The following is a 17,036-nucleotide window of genomic DNA, read 5'->3' on the forward strand; positions in this document are numbered from 1 at the left end:
TGTAAACATACCTTTTTTAGCTACTACATTTTTGTTAGCTAATTTCAGCTAAATTACTGCATCAGAAAAAAAAGTGGTACACATTGTTAATCTGTATTGGTTTTTTTAATTAATAGAAGACTATACAGCATATATGATAACTACCTCACAATGAATAACTTGGGATACTTTGCTAATAATACAATTAGAGCAGAAGCTTACAAAATCATAAACATCCCAAATAGATGGTGTTTTTGGTTTTGGTTATAATATTTTAAGGAAAATAATAATCAGTAATGACAATAATTATATTTTACCTCAAAAAAAGCTTACACAACTGCACAACCACCCCTCTCAGCAACAACAGAAAAAGAGCAAGTAGAGGCTTATTGAAGTAACAAGGACTAATTAAAATCCTTTTTATACATAACCTGTTGTTTATTTCTGCTCTCTCCAGGCACATTGTTTTTGAAGGGTACAGTTCATTGCACCAATGAATAATGAAGACCAGAACGTAATTTTAAGCAGAGGGAAAATAACCTCTTGCCATGCTAGAGCATTGGATAAGAAAAATTAATACATGAATAAACACCAAGTAAACCTATGAATGCATGGGAAATTATATCACTCACTGGGATGCAGCAGTATTTTATAAAATACTGCACATTGTTCAGCAATGTATTTAGGGTCAGACTGGGGGGGGACAGGGGGCCATCGGGGCTACTGTCGTTTGCGCACATGCACACGCACACTGTGTATTTGTCGCGACCTACGGCAGGAAGAGTACCTGTGGCAGGACTGGTTGTACAGGAAGTGGGGATTGGGCCCAGTCCGACCCTGAATGTATTGCCGGACAAGTACTTTTGTATTAGTCACATTATTCTGTCTGCATAGATGAAACTTGGTAAGGTTTAGTCATATAATATTTCAGGGGTAAAGTACTTTGAAGGGGACATGGGGGGCAAAATAAAAATGTCACATACTGTATTACCTGAATATTTCAATTTATTCTGAATAATGCTGTGCACGTATTTTGCAGAATAAACCATCTTCACAGAATAAACTATCTTTACAATTTTTTCACAAGATCTGGTAAACTTAGGTTAGAAAGCTGCAGCCTTGTGTATTACAATAGCTCGGGATCCTGACTTTCTAAACTCATTCTAAGTAAATCTTTTACTTTGGTGTGTGTCCCAGTGCCAGGCTTAACACTGAAAGAGATACACAATGTATCAATGTTGTTTTCAAGGGTTAAAGGGGTGGTTCACCTTTAAGTTAACTTTGAGTACATTATGGAATGGTTGATTGTAAGCGGCTTTTCAATTGGCCCTAATTTCTTTTATAGTTTTTTAATTATTTGCCTTCTTCTTCTGACTCTTTCCAGCTTTCTAATGAGGATCACTGACCCCATCTAAAAAAATAAATGCTCTGTAAGGCTACAAATGTATTATTATTTTTACTTTTTATTACTCATCTTCCCTTTTCATATTCCAGTCTCTTATTCGAATCAGTGCATGGTTGCTTGGGTAATTTGGACCCTAGCAACCAGATGACTGAAATGGCAAACTGGAGAGCCGCTGAATAAAAAGCTAAATAATTCAAAAATCACAAATAATAAAAAATGAAAACCAAATGCAAATTGTCTCAGAATATCACTCCCTACATCATCCTAAAAGTTAATTTAAAGGAGAACAACCCCTTTAATGATCACTTTAAATCAGATATTCTAGAATGCTGCCCTTCTTCATAATCTTCTGTTATAGGCATTGGAGAGTTATTAGAGCACTGTTTGCAAACTTTCAAAGTTCAAGACCCTCTTTACAGTTAAAGGGGTTGTTCACCTTCAAACAACTAGTTGTTTTCAGATAGATCAACAAAAATAACGACTTTTTCCAATTACTTTCTATTTTCTATGTGTCAACATTTTTCTATTATTGAAGTTTAAAGTGTCTTTTTTCATCTTCTAAAGCAGCTCTGGGAGGGGGGGGGGTCACTGACCCTGTAAACTGTTTTAAATTGATACCTTTAGTTGTGTTTGTCCCTGCTCAGCAGAATCTCTGGGTTTCATTACAGGCAGCTGTTGGATACAATAGTAGAATGCCATACACACAGCACGGTTCTGGATGCATAGTTGGCCAAAGGGACACAAAGGAGTGATTTTCATGTCTCTCGATGCCTTATGAGAGAATCAAAACTTTCATTTTTGGTATCTAGGCAGTGCTGTGTGTATGGCATGAGACAAGTAAATACCTTCTGATTCCAGAAGGCATCACTTTGCATATAATTGCTAGCTAAGGACTTTTTGGTTCCTTTCAACCCTTCTCACCCTAACCAGATTCCCCATTTTGCTACTCTCCAAGTCCTACCTCTCAGAAGCCATGTTCCAATATCTCGCACTGATGAGATCAACAGGTTCGAAACAAGTCTGTATTTTTCAAGCTGTCCCCATAGTTCTGTTACAACTACATTCACAAGATGCCTGAGCTCACCTCAGATCTTATTAAAAGTTCATCCAAGAAACAACAGAGCTCCAAGTTTGACATTTGACGTCTGCAGTGGGGGTATATTTCCAATGAGTATCCGCACTCCAAAGCTGCTGTTAATGGCGGGGTGCATGGTAATTTTGTATGTATCAATTATCTTCAGGCCAGCACTCCCTTTAAAAACTTAGTAAATAGTTAAAGTAAAAGTATATATATATATATATATATATATATATATATATATATATATATATATATATATATATATATATATATATAAATATATATAATTTTTAAGGTATGGTGAGAGGTTGTATTTTCCATTATGATTAGGAGCATATTATTAGCATCTTGGTTTTACAAGGAGCCTAATTATAGCATTTCCTTCAAAAGGAAAAATCTTCTCACACTTTTCTAGTTAGCGGCTGTGCAGACAGTTAGAAATTACAGTAGTTTGGGACAAAGATAAAAAATAGTATTATTTATCTGCAGCCCTTTTAATGTGTAAATTACAGAATATATGAGAGAGATAAAATATGTCACACAACATACATATCATATAAGGGGGAAAAACATCAAGTTAAACATATTGCAAATGAAATCTTACTAAAGCTAACCAACTCGAACTTCTTGTTGATCCAGAAGGGGAAAAATACAATTACTTAAGAGAGAATTAAACAACTTTACAACGCTCATTGTTAAAAATTCTTCCTGATCTTAAAATTAAATAACCTTTTTTCTAATCTCAATGGATTCCCTGATGCCCATTTGAAACATCTACTGGTAAATAAAGCATCTATGTTTATTGTATGCTCATCTTTACAGGAGGACAAAAATTAAGGATTGGCAACATAGATTTAAGATATAAGATTCAATGTAGAAAATGCATTGCATCTAAAAAATAATGAGTCTAAATAATATCTGAAGCCTTATCATGGAGTGTGTATAGTATGTGTTATTAATAGATATGTAGACAATGGTGTCCTTTGTAATTAGCTTCTAAGATTCCACTTATTTCTGTGAGAGTAGCTTCATTCAAGTCTTTGATACAAAACCCTGACTGTAGAGGGTCAAGTAGAATTTGTATTAAGAGTATCATCAAGATGAGAGGAGATACACATGGAGAGAAAATGGATAATACTATAAGATTGAAAATGTGATCAAGAGAAGATTTCTAGTCCGAGCGAATATGGTACTGAAGAGGGATAAAAGACAAAAAGGAATGTATGGTTAAGTGAATATGATAATGGTAGTATTGGCATTGGCCTTGTTCCTTTGGGCTACTAGCTGCTATTAACATGAGTGCCATATAAAATTAGTTGTGCTGTAGCAAATAAACTCCTTCACAATTCTTGTTTATCAGATATAAATGTACTTTAAAACAAGGCTTTGCATTCTTTGCATTAGACATACCCACATTATAAGGGGCCTCATGGTCTGTTTGCTGTGTTCCATTGTCGGAAAATGGATAAACCGATATATGGAATAATAAAATACCCTTCTTGAAGATGGAAAAAAATACTTTCTTATGTTTTATTTGAGAAAGATTGGTATAATATTGGACACTTAACAAAAAAATCATAATTGTAATGTGTTGTCTTTCTCTGTCACACACACTCTCTTGTTTACTCTTGCTCTCTCTTTTCCCCCTCTCTCTGACACTATATATATATTGGGCTGAACCTTTCTGGTTTCCTGTGCACACCACTGCCGAACTATTTTATAAAGAACATTAAATAATTTATTACACATTATTCATTATTTGATCTCCATGTATTGTTTCATTAAATTTCAGCCCCATTTATTATTTATAATATGTGTAACTGGAAATGCATAATTAAAAATTGAAAAAGGTATATGTTTACCAGTTATTCCATTTTTTTTTCTGTGTCTGTTCTGCTGCTTGCATAAGCAAGTAAGTGTTTGCATGCAATAACTCTGATCCTAGTCATAGCTTGAACCATGTTTCATGTTTCTTGATTAAATCTCATTAACGAGTCAGATTTAATTAGGAAATTGGTAATTTGTCATCTATGTACATGACCACTTCCTAAATTGTTTATTAACGCACTCTGACCACTTCCTAAATTGTTTATTATCAAACTCGCTCGTTACTCTACCACTCTATTTAAATCAGTGTTGGATTTTAAAGGCATTTAATACTTTTCACAGGTAATTGCTTATTAAGATATTAATATATGTGGAGGAAATATCTGTGTTTAATAAAGACCTGAAGCGATTCTTTACTAGCCTCATTTTCTTCTTCATCTGCAATGCCAGGCCTAATCATTTACAATAGATTTCAGTAAAAGAGGGGGGTGTATTGCCCCACAGAAAATAGATATAACATGTTACATGCTGTGCTCTATCCAGTGGGTGCAAAATATATATCCTTTAAACACTTAATAATAAATATATATATATATATATATATATATATATATATATATATATATATATATATATATATACAAAAGTATTTTAATTAATATAGGAAATTAATTTTAAATGTAAAGGCAATTATTACTATGAAGATTTTTATTCATCCAGGTCAAGGTATATCTAGTATAAGTAAATCTAAAACAACTGGACTTGCTGAGTAGCACTGCTAGTATTACTCAGCAAGTCCAGTTGTTTTAGATTTACCTATACTAGATACTCTAACAATTATTGCTTTATCATCTTATGTAAAGTTTATCTTTGTTATTCTAAAACTGTGTGTTTTCATTTCCTAGTGGAATTCCCCTGAAGTATACTTCTCACCCCACTGGTTGGAAGCACTGTGTTATAAATCCCAGTTCCCAGGATCTTTTGTAAGCAAAGAGGTTCAGGGCTGCTAGATTGCAACAGGTAACAGCTATTGTAAGTGAGTTTGATCCTGTTCTACTGAAGAGTGGCTAGAAAAGGGTTGCACTTTTACGGCAAATTCAGGCTATAACGGAAAGCAGAATGTAATGACTCACCCTGGTGGTCTAGTGGGCGGCGGGGTCCCCTGCCCTGGCTCAGGCTGGGACGTCCACCGCATGCGTCTGCTTCCCTAATGCACGCCAGCGTGATGACGTCATTGCGCAAAATTCAAACTATTTAAAGGGATATCAGTTTTTGGCCCGTTGTTAGGTTCTATTAGCAAAGTTCCTGGGTGTTTATTCCTTGTGAATCCTGATTGATCTTCTGTGTCTGTCCTTGCCTGCCTTGTTGATTCCTCTAATCTCTCCAATCCTGACCCTTGCCTGCCTGACTACTCTGATATTTTCAGTCCTGACCATAGCCTACCTGAACTCTCCAATCTGACATTTGCTTGTCCACCGACTATTCTACGCTCTCCAATCCTGATTCCGGCCTGGCTGACTATTCTACTCTGCTTGTCTGTTCCACGCCTTGTTGTCTGGCCTGCCCTCCTGAGGTGTTTTTCCATTCCAGTTTCCTGGTGAGACGATCGTGCCCCTTTGCTCGTCCAGAACCGTTAGCTTTGCTCCTCTCTAAAATAAGAACTGGCAGCATCCAATTAGATGAGGGCTCCTCCTGAGGTGAAAGGGAGCTTAGCTTGCGTTCTGGATTTAGGCTGCCGATTCATTACACAGAGATGATGCATATGTTTTCCCATCAGCGATTTACATTAGTGCTGGTGGGAGGGGAACTTTGGATGTTTTGTCACCCATGCTGGAACAGGATTAAGCACAGGTGACAAAACAACCCGAGTGCCTGTGCACACAAAGAAGGTATAGATGAGAACAAAATGATCACGTAATGAAATGAAATCAGTTTTCTGGAATGTGCAGAGCATTTTATGCCTGCTTCAGCATTAAAAACATTATGCTTCATTATATATTGCATTTGTCAATGTCAATGAGAAGCAGTGCTAGTATCCGGACAACTCAAAACAACATGGTTGTCGGCATTTCAGTGCTGTGTTGCTGACATTGTAGAGACGCAGTGACATAATCACGCTGTCCTGGACATGACCTTACATACTAGTTAAATATGATATTATCAGGGGTGTGATAGGTAAATTGTGTTCTGTTAAGCTTCAGTTCACCTTACTGTGTCCAACTTCATATACTGCTGTTTTATATTCTTGTTTTTTAATTCTGACTCAAATAATTGTTACACAAGACTAACAACAAATAACTGCTGTGCTTCCAACTGATCCATCTACTGAAAAACAATATACAATACCAAAATAATTATAATTTCCAGCTAAAATAATTTCATATAAATGATAGAGACATCATTGGATGTTCAGAAATTGGTGTTGTGGAGAAACCATTCAAATTAGATTCTCATGCTTTATAGAAAAATGCTGGAAATTGCAATATTTATTCACTGGAGAGGTTACAAGCACACACACAGTTCATAACCCCAATATATTAACAGAAAATTAATTATCCACATGAATAACATTGCATACTGTGTTAAATCAGAGTAGTCTTCATGAGTGCAATGAAATAGCTACTGGAGAAAGATTCCTGTGCTCTGCTGTAATTTAATCAGGGATATTATGAAAAAAATGTTTATACCACTATATTGTGGTTTTAATACAAGCTCATTTCCTTCGGAAATCTGGTTCCTATTAATTTATTTAGGTAACATATACACAATCACAGAGCACAATAAGCACTTACAGTAGATATGGAATTGTTGGAAATAGCATTTACTTATATGTTTGTATGGAAACCCATTGCATTAATCAATGTGCAAGAGGAATAACTGGGAAGGATTGGGAGAGTTAGTACCTCCACTGTTATTCATACTGTAGGAATTTTAAGCTGTGCCATGTGTGAAAAAATAGTGTTGCATTTCATTTTTACCAGATTTCCAGTTGATTACAATATAATATAATATATAGTATTTGTTATTGCAGCAAAAAGTCTGCTTTTCCCAGAAATATGCTGTTCCCATTGAGGGTATTCAGTCTGGATAATAAACAGAGTTTTATAAATATGCCATTTACTGTATTTTAAAGACAAATTTTACACCTTTTTTGAGTAAAATATTTTATATGTAAATATGCCCCAAAGTCACTGTTTAGCCCATTAGAGGTTAATGGACTAAGTTTGGACCTTAATTCCTTACATGTCTCAGCGAATGTGTCTTTCCCATTAAAAAAAGTAATACAATAAATACACTTCTACCTTCTGTTAGATTTCTATAATGAAATCACCACTATTTCAGGATAAGTTCGTGATAGTAAAGCACTTCAGTTAGCTGGATTGGGAAACACTGTTTTATCACACTCTTCTGTCCCATTTCCTGCAATCGCCCAAGTCTTTCAGGATTTACCCAAGTCTTTCACTGAAGCCAAAAATTGGTGGCTGGAAAAGGGGCATTGGAATTTAATATTAGAAGTTTATTCTTAAAGTTTATTTTAAAGGAAAACGTAGACTTTAAAAAAAAAAATTAACTCTCAAATGTACCTTAAGAATTGTGCTTGCTCTATGGGGGCACCATTTATAGCATATATTTATCTAGTTTATCTTATTGTAACTTTTTATTTATACATTGAAAAAAATCAATTTGTAGTTTAGCTGGCCTCCCTAACCCCCCTAAATTGTTATACAATGCTACTTCTGGGTTCTTCAAAGGACGTTAGGATACAATGCAAGACCTTGAGCCATAAACAAAACATGATAATAAGTTTAAAAAAGTAACAGGAACACATATTTACATTTATTAATATTCCAATTAGACAAATACAAAGTTAAATGCAAATAAAAATGATTGTGTCCCTTTATCTCTTAAGTGGCACCTGTTTCTTTCTTTATACAGTTTGGGAATATATCACTAACATTTAATAAAACACAATGGGACTGGGAATACCAAATGACATTCTAGACTGAAATCTAGAAGATTAGCAATAAAAAATTAAAATCAATAATATTTTAAAAAACTATTCTAATAGCCTTGTCAGTTCCTGATCTACACCGGTACATCAAGATGTTTAATAATATGCAATTCATATTATTCAGTGACTATGGTAAATTGCCCAGAATTGTCTCCATTGTTTTCTTTGGTTTACAGTAGAGATGTCGCGAACTGTTCGCCGGCGAACTTGTTCGCGCGAACATCGGGTGTTCGCGCTCGCCGGAAGTTCGCGAACGTCGCGCGACGTTCGCCATTTTGGGTTCGCCATTGTTGCCGCTTTTTTTTGCCCTCTCACCCCAGACCAGCAGGTACATGGCAGCTAATCAGGAAGCTCTCCCCTGGACCACTCCCCTTCCCTATAAAAACTGCAGCGTTTTTTCACTCTGCCTGTGTGTGCTGAAGAGATAGTGTAGGGAGAGAGCTGCTGCCTGTTAGTGATTTCAGGGACAGTTGAAAGTTTGCTGGCTAGTAATCGTTTTGATACTGCTCTGTTATTGGAGGGACAGAAGTCTGCAGGGGTTTGAGGGACATTTAAGCTTAGGTAGCTTTGCTGGCTAGTAATCTACCTTCTACTGCAGTGCTCTGTATGTAGCTGCAGTGGGCAGCTGTCCTGCTTCTGATCTCATCTGCTGACTGCTGCAATAACAGTAGACCTTGTAAGGACTGCTTTTATTTATTTTTTTGTTGTTTTACTACTACTACTACTACTACTACTATAAGAGCCCAGTGCTATTAGTCTAGCAGTGTTGGGGAGTGGGACTGGTGTGCTAATCTGCTGCTCCTAGTAGTTCAGCAGCACCAACTTTAATTTTTTTTTTTTAATATTCATTTTTTTTTTTATTTTACTTTTTTTTATTTTACTACCGCTGTAGTAGTGTATAAGTTGACCTTTTAGGCATTATTTGCCCTGTAGGCATTATTTGCACACTGTTTTCTTCAACCCGCCATCGAGCTGTGTGACCTTGTTCCCATTCTGTCTAAATATCCATAATATTACCGTCTCCAGAAAAAACACCGGAGTCACTTTTTTCAAGCAGCATTCATATATTTTACGTAATCCGTATCCACCGCTGTAGTAGTGTATACGTTGGCCTTGTAGGCATTATTTGCACACTGTTTTCTTCAACCCGCCATCGAGCTGTGTGACCTTGTTCCCATTCTGTCTAAATATCCATAATATTACCGTCTCCAGAAAAAACACCGGAGTCACTTTTTTCAAGCAGCATTCATATATTTTACGTAATCCGTATCCACCGCTGTAGTAGTGTATACGTTGGCCTTGTAGGCATTATTTGCACAGTGTTTTCTTCAACCCGCCATCGAGCTGTGTGAGCTTGTTCACATTTTGTCTAAATATTGATAATATTATCGTCTCTAGAAAAACCACTTGAGTTACTTTTTTTCAAGCAGCATTCATATATTTTACGTAATCCGTATCCACCGCTGTAGTAGTGTATACGTTGACCTTGTAGGCATTATTTGCACACTGTTTTCTTCAACCCGCCATCGAGCTGTGTGAGCTTGTTCACATTTTGTCTAAATATTGATAATATTATCGTCTCTAGAAAAAACCACTTGAGTTACTTTTTTTCAAGCAGCATTCATATATTTTACGTAATCCGTATCCACCGCTGTAGTAGTGTATACGTTGACCTTGTAGGCATTATTTGCACACTGTTTTCTTCAACCCGCCATCGAGCTGTGTGACCTTGTTCACATTTTGTCTAAATATTGATAATATTATCGTCTCTAGAAAAACCACTTGAGTTACTTTTTTTCAAGCAGCATTCATATATTTTACGTAATCCGTATCCACCGCTGTAGTAGTGTATACGTTGACTTTGTAGGCATTATTTGCACAGTGTTTTCTTCAACCCGCCATCTAGCTGTGTGTATTATCGTTTCCAGAAAAACCAACTGAGTTTTTGTTGTTGTTGTTGTTTTTTTAAAAATAATGCCAGGCAAAGGCAGGCCGCCACGCAGAGGCCGTGCTAGGGGCCGTGCTGCTATGCAATCCTGTGGCCCTAGCAAATTGCCCAGTTTTAAAAAGCCAATGACCCTGAACTCCCAAAATGCTGAAGAGGTAGTTGACTGGCTTACACAGCACACCCCATCCTCTACCGTTTCTAACTTTACCACAACATCCTCCTCATCCTCCACTGCTATGGCCACCCCACGTAACACTTCCTCCACCACCGGTGCCCCTTCTTCACTGGGGTCAGAGGAGTTATTTTCCAATGAGTTTCTTGAACTGAGTAATGCGCAACCATTATTGCCAGAAGAAGATGAAGGAGATGAGGACCTTACACCAGATTTAATTCTGGCAGAGAACACGATAGAGATGGACATAATGAGTGATGAGGAGGAGGTCCCCGCTGCTGCTTCCTTCTGTGATGTGTCAGAAGAAATTGATGCATCTGAGGAGAATGATGATGAGGAGATTGATGTTTTGTGGGTGCCTAGTAGAAGAGAGCAAGAGGAGGGTAGTTCAGATGGAGAGACGGAGAGTCAGAGAGGCAGTAGGAGAATAAGACTTAGAAGAAGCAGGGAGGACAGCCCGCAGGGATCAGCAGGGCAACAACATGTATCGGCACCTGTGTTCAGCCGGCCAACGCACCCGCCATTGCCGCCAATACCGCCAACTCCGCCAACTTCTACTGTTACCGCCAGATCGCACACTTCCAAAAAGTCAGCAGTGTGGGATTTTTTTAATGTGTGTGCCTCTGACAAAAGCATTGTAATTTGCAATGAGTGCAGTCAGAAACTGAGCCTTGGTAAGCCCAACAGCCACATAGGTACAACTTCTATGCGAAGGCACATGAGCGGCAAGCACAAAGCACTTTGGGAGCAACACCTCAAAGGCAACAGGCAAACTAAAAGCCACACTCCTTCTGGTCCAGCATCTTACTGCTCTACCTCTGCTCTCCTTGACCCGTCTGAACCACCCTCCACTCCGCCTTCCACCTTGACCACCTGTTCCCATTCCCAGTCATCTGCCACCAGCCAAGTTTCTGTGAAGGCCATGTTTGAGCGTAAGAAGCCAATGTCTGACTGTCACCCCCTTGCCCGGCGTCTGACAGCTGGCTTGTCTGCACTCTTAGCCCGCCAGCTTTTACCATACCAGCTGGTGGACTCTGAGGCCTTCCGCAAATTTGTAGCAATTGGGACACCGCAGTGGAAGGTACCCAGCCGCAATTTTTTTTCTAAAAAGGGAATACCACACCTGTACCAACATGTGCAGAGCCAAGTTACCGCATCTCTGTCACTTAGTGTTGGGCCAAAGGTCCATATGACTACTGACGCATGGTCCTCCAAGCATGGTCAGGGCAGGTATGTCACCTACACTGCCCACTGGGTGAACTTGGTAATGGCTGGGAAGCAGGGAATGGGTAGCTCAACAACAACAGTGGAGTTGGTGTCACCGCCACGGATTGCACGCGGTTCTGCCACCACCTCTACTCCTCCATCGCTCTCTACCTCGTCTTCTTCTTCTTCTTACTCTGCTGCTGGGTCCTCCTTCTCCTCCTCCACACCTGTGCACCCCCAGCTCCCCCTAGGCTATTCGACGTGCCAGGTACGCCGTTGTCACGCTGTCTTGGGGATGACGTGCCTGGAAAGCAAAAACCATACCGGATCTGTACTCCTGTCATCTCTGCAGTCACAGGCCGATCGGTGGCTGACCCCACACCAACTGCAGATCGGAAAAGTGGTGTGTGACAATGGAAGCAATCTGTTGGCAGCGTTGAGACTAGGCAATTTAACACATGTGCCCTGCATGGCACATGTGTTAAATTTAATAGTCCAACGTTTTGTCTCCAAGTACCCAGGATTCCAGGACGTTCTCACCCAGTCCAGAAAGGTGTCGGCCCATTTCAGACGTTCCTACACAGCCATGGCACGCCTTGCTGACATTCAGCAGCGCTACAACATGCCAGTCAGGCGTTTGATTTCTGACAGCCAGACTCGCTGGAATTCAACGCTCCTTATGTTGGAACGTCTGCTGCAACAACAAAGGGCCGTCAACGAGTACCTTTTTGAACTGGGTGGTAGGACTGGATCTGCACAGCTGGGGATTTTTTTCCCCCGTTACTGGGTGCTTATGCGCGATGCCTGCAGGCTCATGCGACCTTTTGAAGAGGTGACAAATATGGTCAGTCGCACCGAAGGCACCATCAGCGACCTAATACCCTTCGCTTTCTTCCTGGAGCGTGCCGTGCGACGAGTGACAGATGAGGCTGTAGACCAGCGTGACGAGGAGCTGGAAGCGCACGATTTCTGGTCGGAATCACCAGAACGAACCCAGGCACCTGCTGCAACGCAGGGAGAGGTGCCAGAAGTGGAGTCAGAGGAGGAAGGTGGCTTTGTGGAGGAGGAGGAGGAGGACCAACAGGAGCAGGCTTCCCAGGGGGCTAGTGGTGACCTTTTGGGGACCCCTGGTCTTGTACGTGGCTGGGGGAGGAGACCGTGGATGATGCAGTCCTTGATAATGAGGAAGCGGAGATGGATAGCTCTGCATCCAACCTTGTGAGAATGGGGTCTTTCATGCTGTCATGCCTGTTGAAGGACCCCCGTATCAAGAGGCTTAAGGAGAAGGACCTGTACTGGGTCGCAACGCTACTAGACCCTCGGTACAAGCATAAAGTGTCAGAAATGTTACCAACATACCACAAGTCCGAAAAGATGCGGCATTTACAAACCAGCCTGCAAAACATGTTGTACAATGCTTTTAAGGGTGATGTCACTTCAGGAACTCATCAACATTCCAGGGGCAGAGGTGCCAGTAATCCTGCCACGAGCACACCTGCAAGGACAAAGCCCTTTGGCCAGTCTGTAACGTCAGACATGCAAATGTTTTTCTGTCCAAGGCAGCGCCACAACCCTTCTGGATCCACCCTCAAAGAACGCCTCGACCGGCAGGTAGCGGACTACCTGGCATTAACTGCAGATATCGACACTCTGAGGAGCGATGAACCCCTGGACTACTGGGTGCGCAGGCTTGATCTGTGGCCAGAGCTGTCACAATTTGCCATGAACCTCTTGTCTTGCCCAGCCTCAAGTGTGCTCTCAGAAAGGACCTTCAGTGCAGCAGGAGGGATTGTAACTGAGAAGAGAACTCGCCTAGGTCACAAAAGTGTCGATTACCTGACCTTTATTAAAATGAATGAGGGGTGGATCTCGGAGGGTTACTGCACGCCGGAAGACTTGTTCTGACTTCTATGCAGCTGTCCTTCTCTTCAAGCCTCATGACTCCACACACAGCTGTCCTTTAGCGTCCTCCTCCTCCCTCCGCCACCGTTACAAACTAGGGTGCAAACCCTACTGGTTTAATTTTTTCTGGCCTCTGTGCTTCAGTGGCTGCAACCAAAAAAACTGGGCAAACAATGTCTACAAGGTCAACGTATGGCAAAAAATGACTATTTTCAGCATTTATATGGCATATTTTTTCTGGCAACTGTGCTTCAGTGGCTGCATCCAAAAAAATGCATATTTTCTGCATTTATATGGCATAATTTTTCTGGCCTCTGTGCTTCAGTGGCTGCAACCAAAAAAATGCATATTTTCTGCATTTATATGGCATAATTTTTCTGGCCTCTGTGCTTCAGTGGCTGCAACCAAAAAATTTATATTTTCAGCATTTATATGGCATAATTTTTCTGGCAACTGTGCTTCAGTGGCTGCGACCAAAAAAATGACTATTTTCAGCATTTATATGGCATATTTTTTCTGGCCTCTGTGCTTCAGTGGCTGCGGCCAAAAAAACTGGGCAAACAATGCCTACAAGGTCAACGACGTTGACCTTGTAGGCATTGTTTGCCCAGTTTTTTTGGCCGCAGCCACTGAAGCACAGAGGCCAGAAAAAATATGCCATATAAATGCTGAAAATAGTCATTTTTTGCCATACGTTGACTCAACGTATATGGCAAAAAATGACTATTTTCAGCATTTATATGGCATATTTTTTCTGGCAACTGTGCTTCAGTGGCTGCGACCAAAAAAATGCATATTTTCTGCATTTATATGGCATAATTTTTCTGGCCTCTGTGCTTCAGTGGCTGCAACCAAAAAAATTTATATTTTCAGCATTTATATGGCATAATTTTTCTGTCAACTGTGCTTCAGTGGCTGCGACCAAAAAAATGCATGTTTTCTGCATTTATATGGCATAATTTTTCTGGCCTCTGTGCTTCAGTGGCTGCAACCAAAAAAGTTTATATTTTCAGCATTTATATGGCATAATTTTTCTGTCAACTGTGCTTCAGTGGCTGCGACCAAAAAAATGCATATTTTCTGCATTTATATGGCATAATTTTTCTGGCCTCTGTGCTTCAGTGGCTGCAACCAAAAAAATTTATATTTTCAGCATTTATATGGCATAATTTTTCTGGCAACTGTGCTTCAGTGGCTGCGTCCAAAAAAACTGGGCAAACAATGTCTACAAGGTCAACGTATGGCGAAAAATGACTATTTTCAGCATTTATATGGCATATTTTTTCTGGCAACTGTGCTTCAGTGGCTGCGTCCAAAAAAACTGGGCAAACAATGCCTACAAGGTCAACGTATGGCAGTTGTTTAAAGAGAACAGTAGATTACTAGCCAGCAAAGCTACCTAAGCTAAAATGTCCCTCAAATCCCTGCAGACTTCTGTCCCTCCAATACAGAGCAGTATCAAGCAGATTACTAGCCAGCAAACTTACTATCATCTGTCCCTGAAATCACTAACAGCTCTCCCCCTACACTATCTCTTCCAAGCACACACAGGCAGATTTTTCAGATACATTTTTGCCCTTGATCCCCCTCTGGCATGCCACTGTCCAGGTCGTTGCACCCTTTAAACAACTTTAAAATCATTTTTCTGGCCAGAAATGTCTTTTCTAGATGTTAAAGTTCGCCTTCCCATTGAAGTCTATGGGGTTCGCGAACCGTTCGCGAACCGCTCGCGTTTTTGCGCAAGTTCGCGAATATGTTCGCGAACTTTTTTTCCGACGTTCGCTACATCCCTAGTTTACAGTGAACCTCTTCATGCTTTCCTAGATGTTTGTAAGTCAGAGCACATTTTGAGAAATACTGTTCTTCGAAGTGATAGTAGATTATATGGAACGACATTGCTTCTTGTGCATGCTTGAAAATATATTTCCTGCTCTCTGAAATTACATTGAAAACTAACTGGGCCTGGATTCACTGTATTCCATTCAGAGCCCTATAAAATATGATATTCAAACACAATATATAAAGAAATCCTTTTACTGCCCCCCAGAATAATGTATTTCTTGGTATTTCTTCCTAATGTAATGTATTTCTTCCTTTTGCAATATATATAACATTGTCCTTGCTGAGTATGTATTTTATATTAAGTAATTAAAGTGTAGAGATTTGATTTGTCCCAGTAATTTAAATGAAGGCAATAAAACACTGTTTTTTAGAAACAGTTTTTGCAATGCATTTCTCAGATTAAAAGACTGGTAAATTATTATAGCTGATTATCTGATACCATCCAAAAACAATCTTGTTACAGCTATTATTCAGACATTCTTAATGTTTAAATAACGTACTTACAGGATTTAGAAGTACTGTCAGAAAAAGTTCTCCTCCGCTGATGCTTTTGTCTAGTTCACTGGGGCCACCAGGATATTCTTTGTAAAAAATTGTGTGTGTAAACAAACCACAGGTTTGTCTAGGCAAGACCTTATTGATATTAAAAGAAAGAAGAAAACAGATTAATTAAATCAGATCGTAAAGTGGTCTTCTGCAACAGTTTAAGAGCAGTGGCACAAAGGGCATTTATTATTACTGTGGTAATTTTCCGATTGCCAGACATGACAAAAGCACTCAGTAGCTTGTTTGGTGACTGCAAAGCAAGTCTGTATACATGGGCAGATTTAAGATACTGATTTGGCCCCTTCAGACCAAGTTGACAGCTCGTCTGCCAGTGTATGGGCCCTCAATTGGCTAGATATCTATTGGCAGGTTAAAAATCCAGTTGGATGGGAAGCTTTACCAAACTTGATCCAGGTTTCTGAACAACAACCGCCTAGGCCAGTAATTAAACCCATGCTTGATGCTTGAAAGCAATTGCAGCAAAAGTGAATGGGTATGCAAAATACTGGGAATATCCCTTCTGCTATGGCTTTAATATTTCAACATATGAATAAATAATCAAAATCTAACACCCTCCCCCACACAAACTTTATAAAGTGCTGATTTATTGTGCAACCTGAGAATATTCCATCATATCACTTTTTGCGCCAGTGGAGATAACGATCTAATTTAACACATACAAACTAGGGTCAATTCCATCATATGCCAATTCATTCAAATGTCAGTATGTTTTTGGTTATGTAAGGAAACCAGCCAAGCTGAATATTATAAATAATACAGAACTTTTTCTCCCTATAATATTTAAATATGTATGTAATGCTACTCGTATATGCAGTGCTGTATATTAAATATTGTAAATAAATGAAAAAGTCATACAGACTGGCTGACCCACCAAGCACTTCCCTTCTGTTTGATGATATAGCATTGAAATCTAATGTTCTTCAAAGGCACAGGCCCAAGAGTTCACCAACACCAATGACCATGCAAATAGAGACTTTTCCATTGTAAAAGTATGGGATCTGTTATGCAGAATGCTCAGGACCTACAGCTTTCCGGATAACAGATACTTCCATAATTTGGATCTTCATACCTTGAAAGACCAGTAACATTAAAACA

The 17,036-nt window shown here is 39.5% G+C and overlaps 1 protein-coding gene across 4 annotated transcripts in view; it reads right to left on the reverse strand.

Annotated features, from left to right (window-relative positions):
• ndst4.L (N-deacetylase/N-sulfotransferase (heparan glucosaminyl) 4 L homeolog) overlaps window positions 1-17,036 on the reverse strand; it is a 152,747-nt gene that overhangs the window by 51,435 nt on the left and 84,276 nt on the right. For all 4 annotated transcript variants that reach the window (XR_005967009.1, XR_005967005.1, XM_041590435.1 and 1 more), the window contains exon 6: window positions 15,879-16,007. Coding sequence is in view for 2 of the 4 variants with exons in the window: in XM_041590435.1 (XP_041446369.1) it covers window positions 15,879-16,007 (129 nt within the window). In the remaining 2 variants the exon portion in view is untranslated. The remainder of the gene's footprint in view (window positions 1-15,878; window positions 16,008-17,036) is intronic.

The sequence above is a fragment of the Xenopus laevis genome, chromosome 1L (genome assembly GCF_017654675.1).
Source record: "Xenopus laevis strain J_2021 chromosome 1L, Xenopus_laevis_v10.1, whole genome shotgun sequence".
In the NCBI taxonomy this organism is placed as follows: domain Eukaryota; kingdom Metazoa; phylum Chordata; class Amphibia; order Anura; family Pipidae; genus Xenopus; species Xenopus laevis.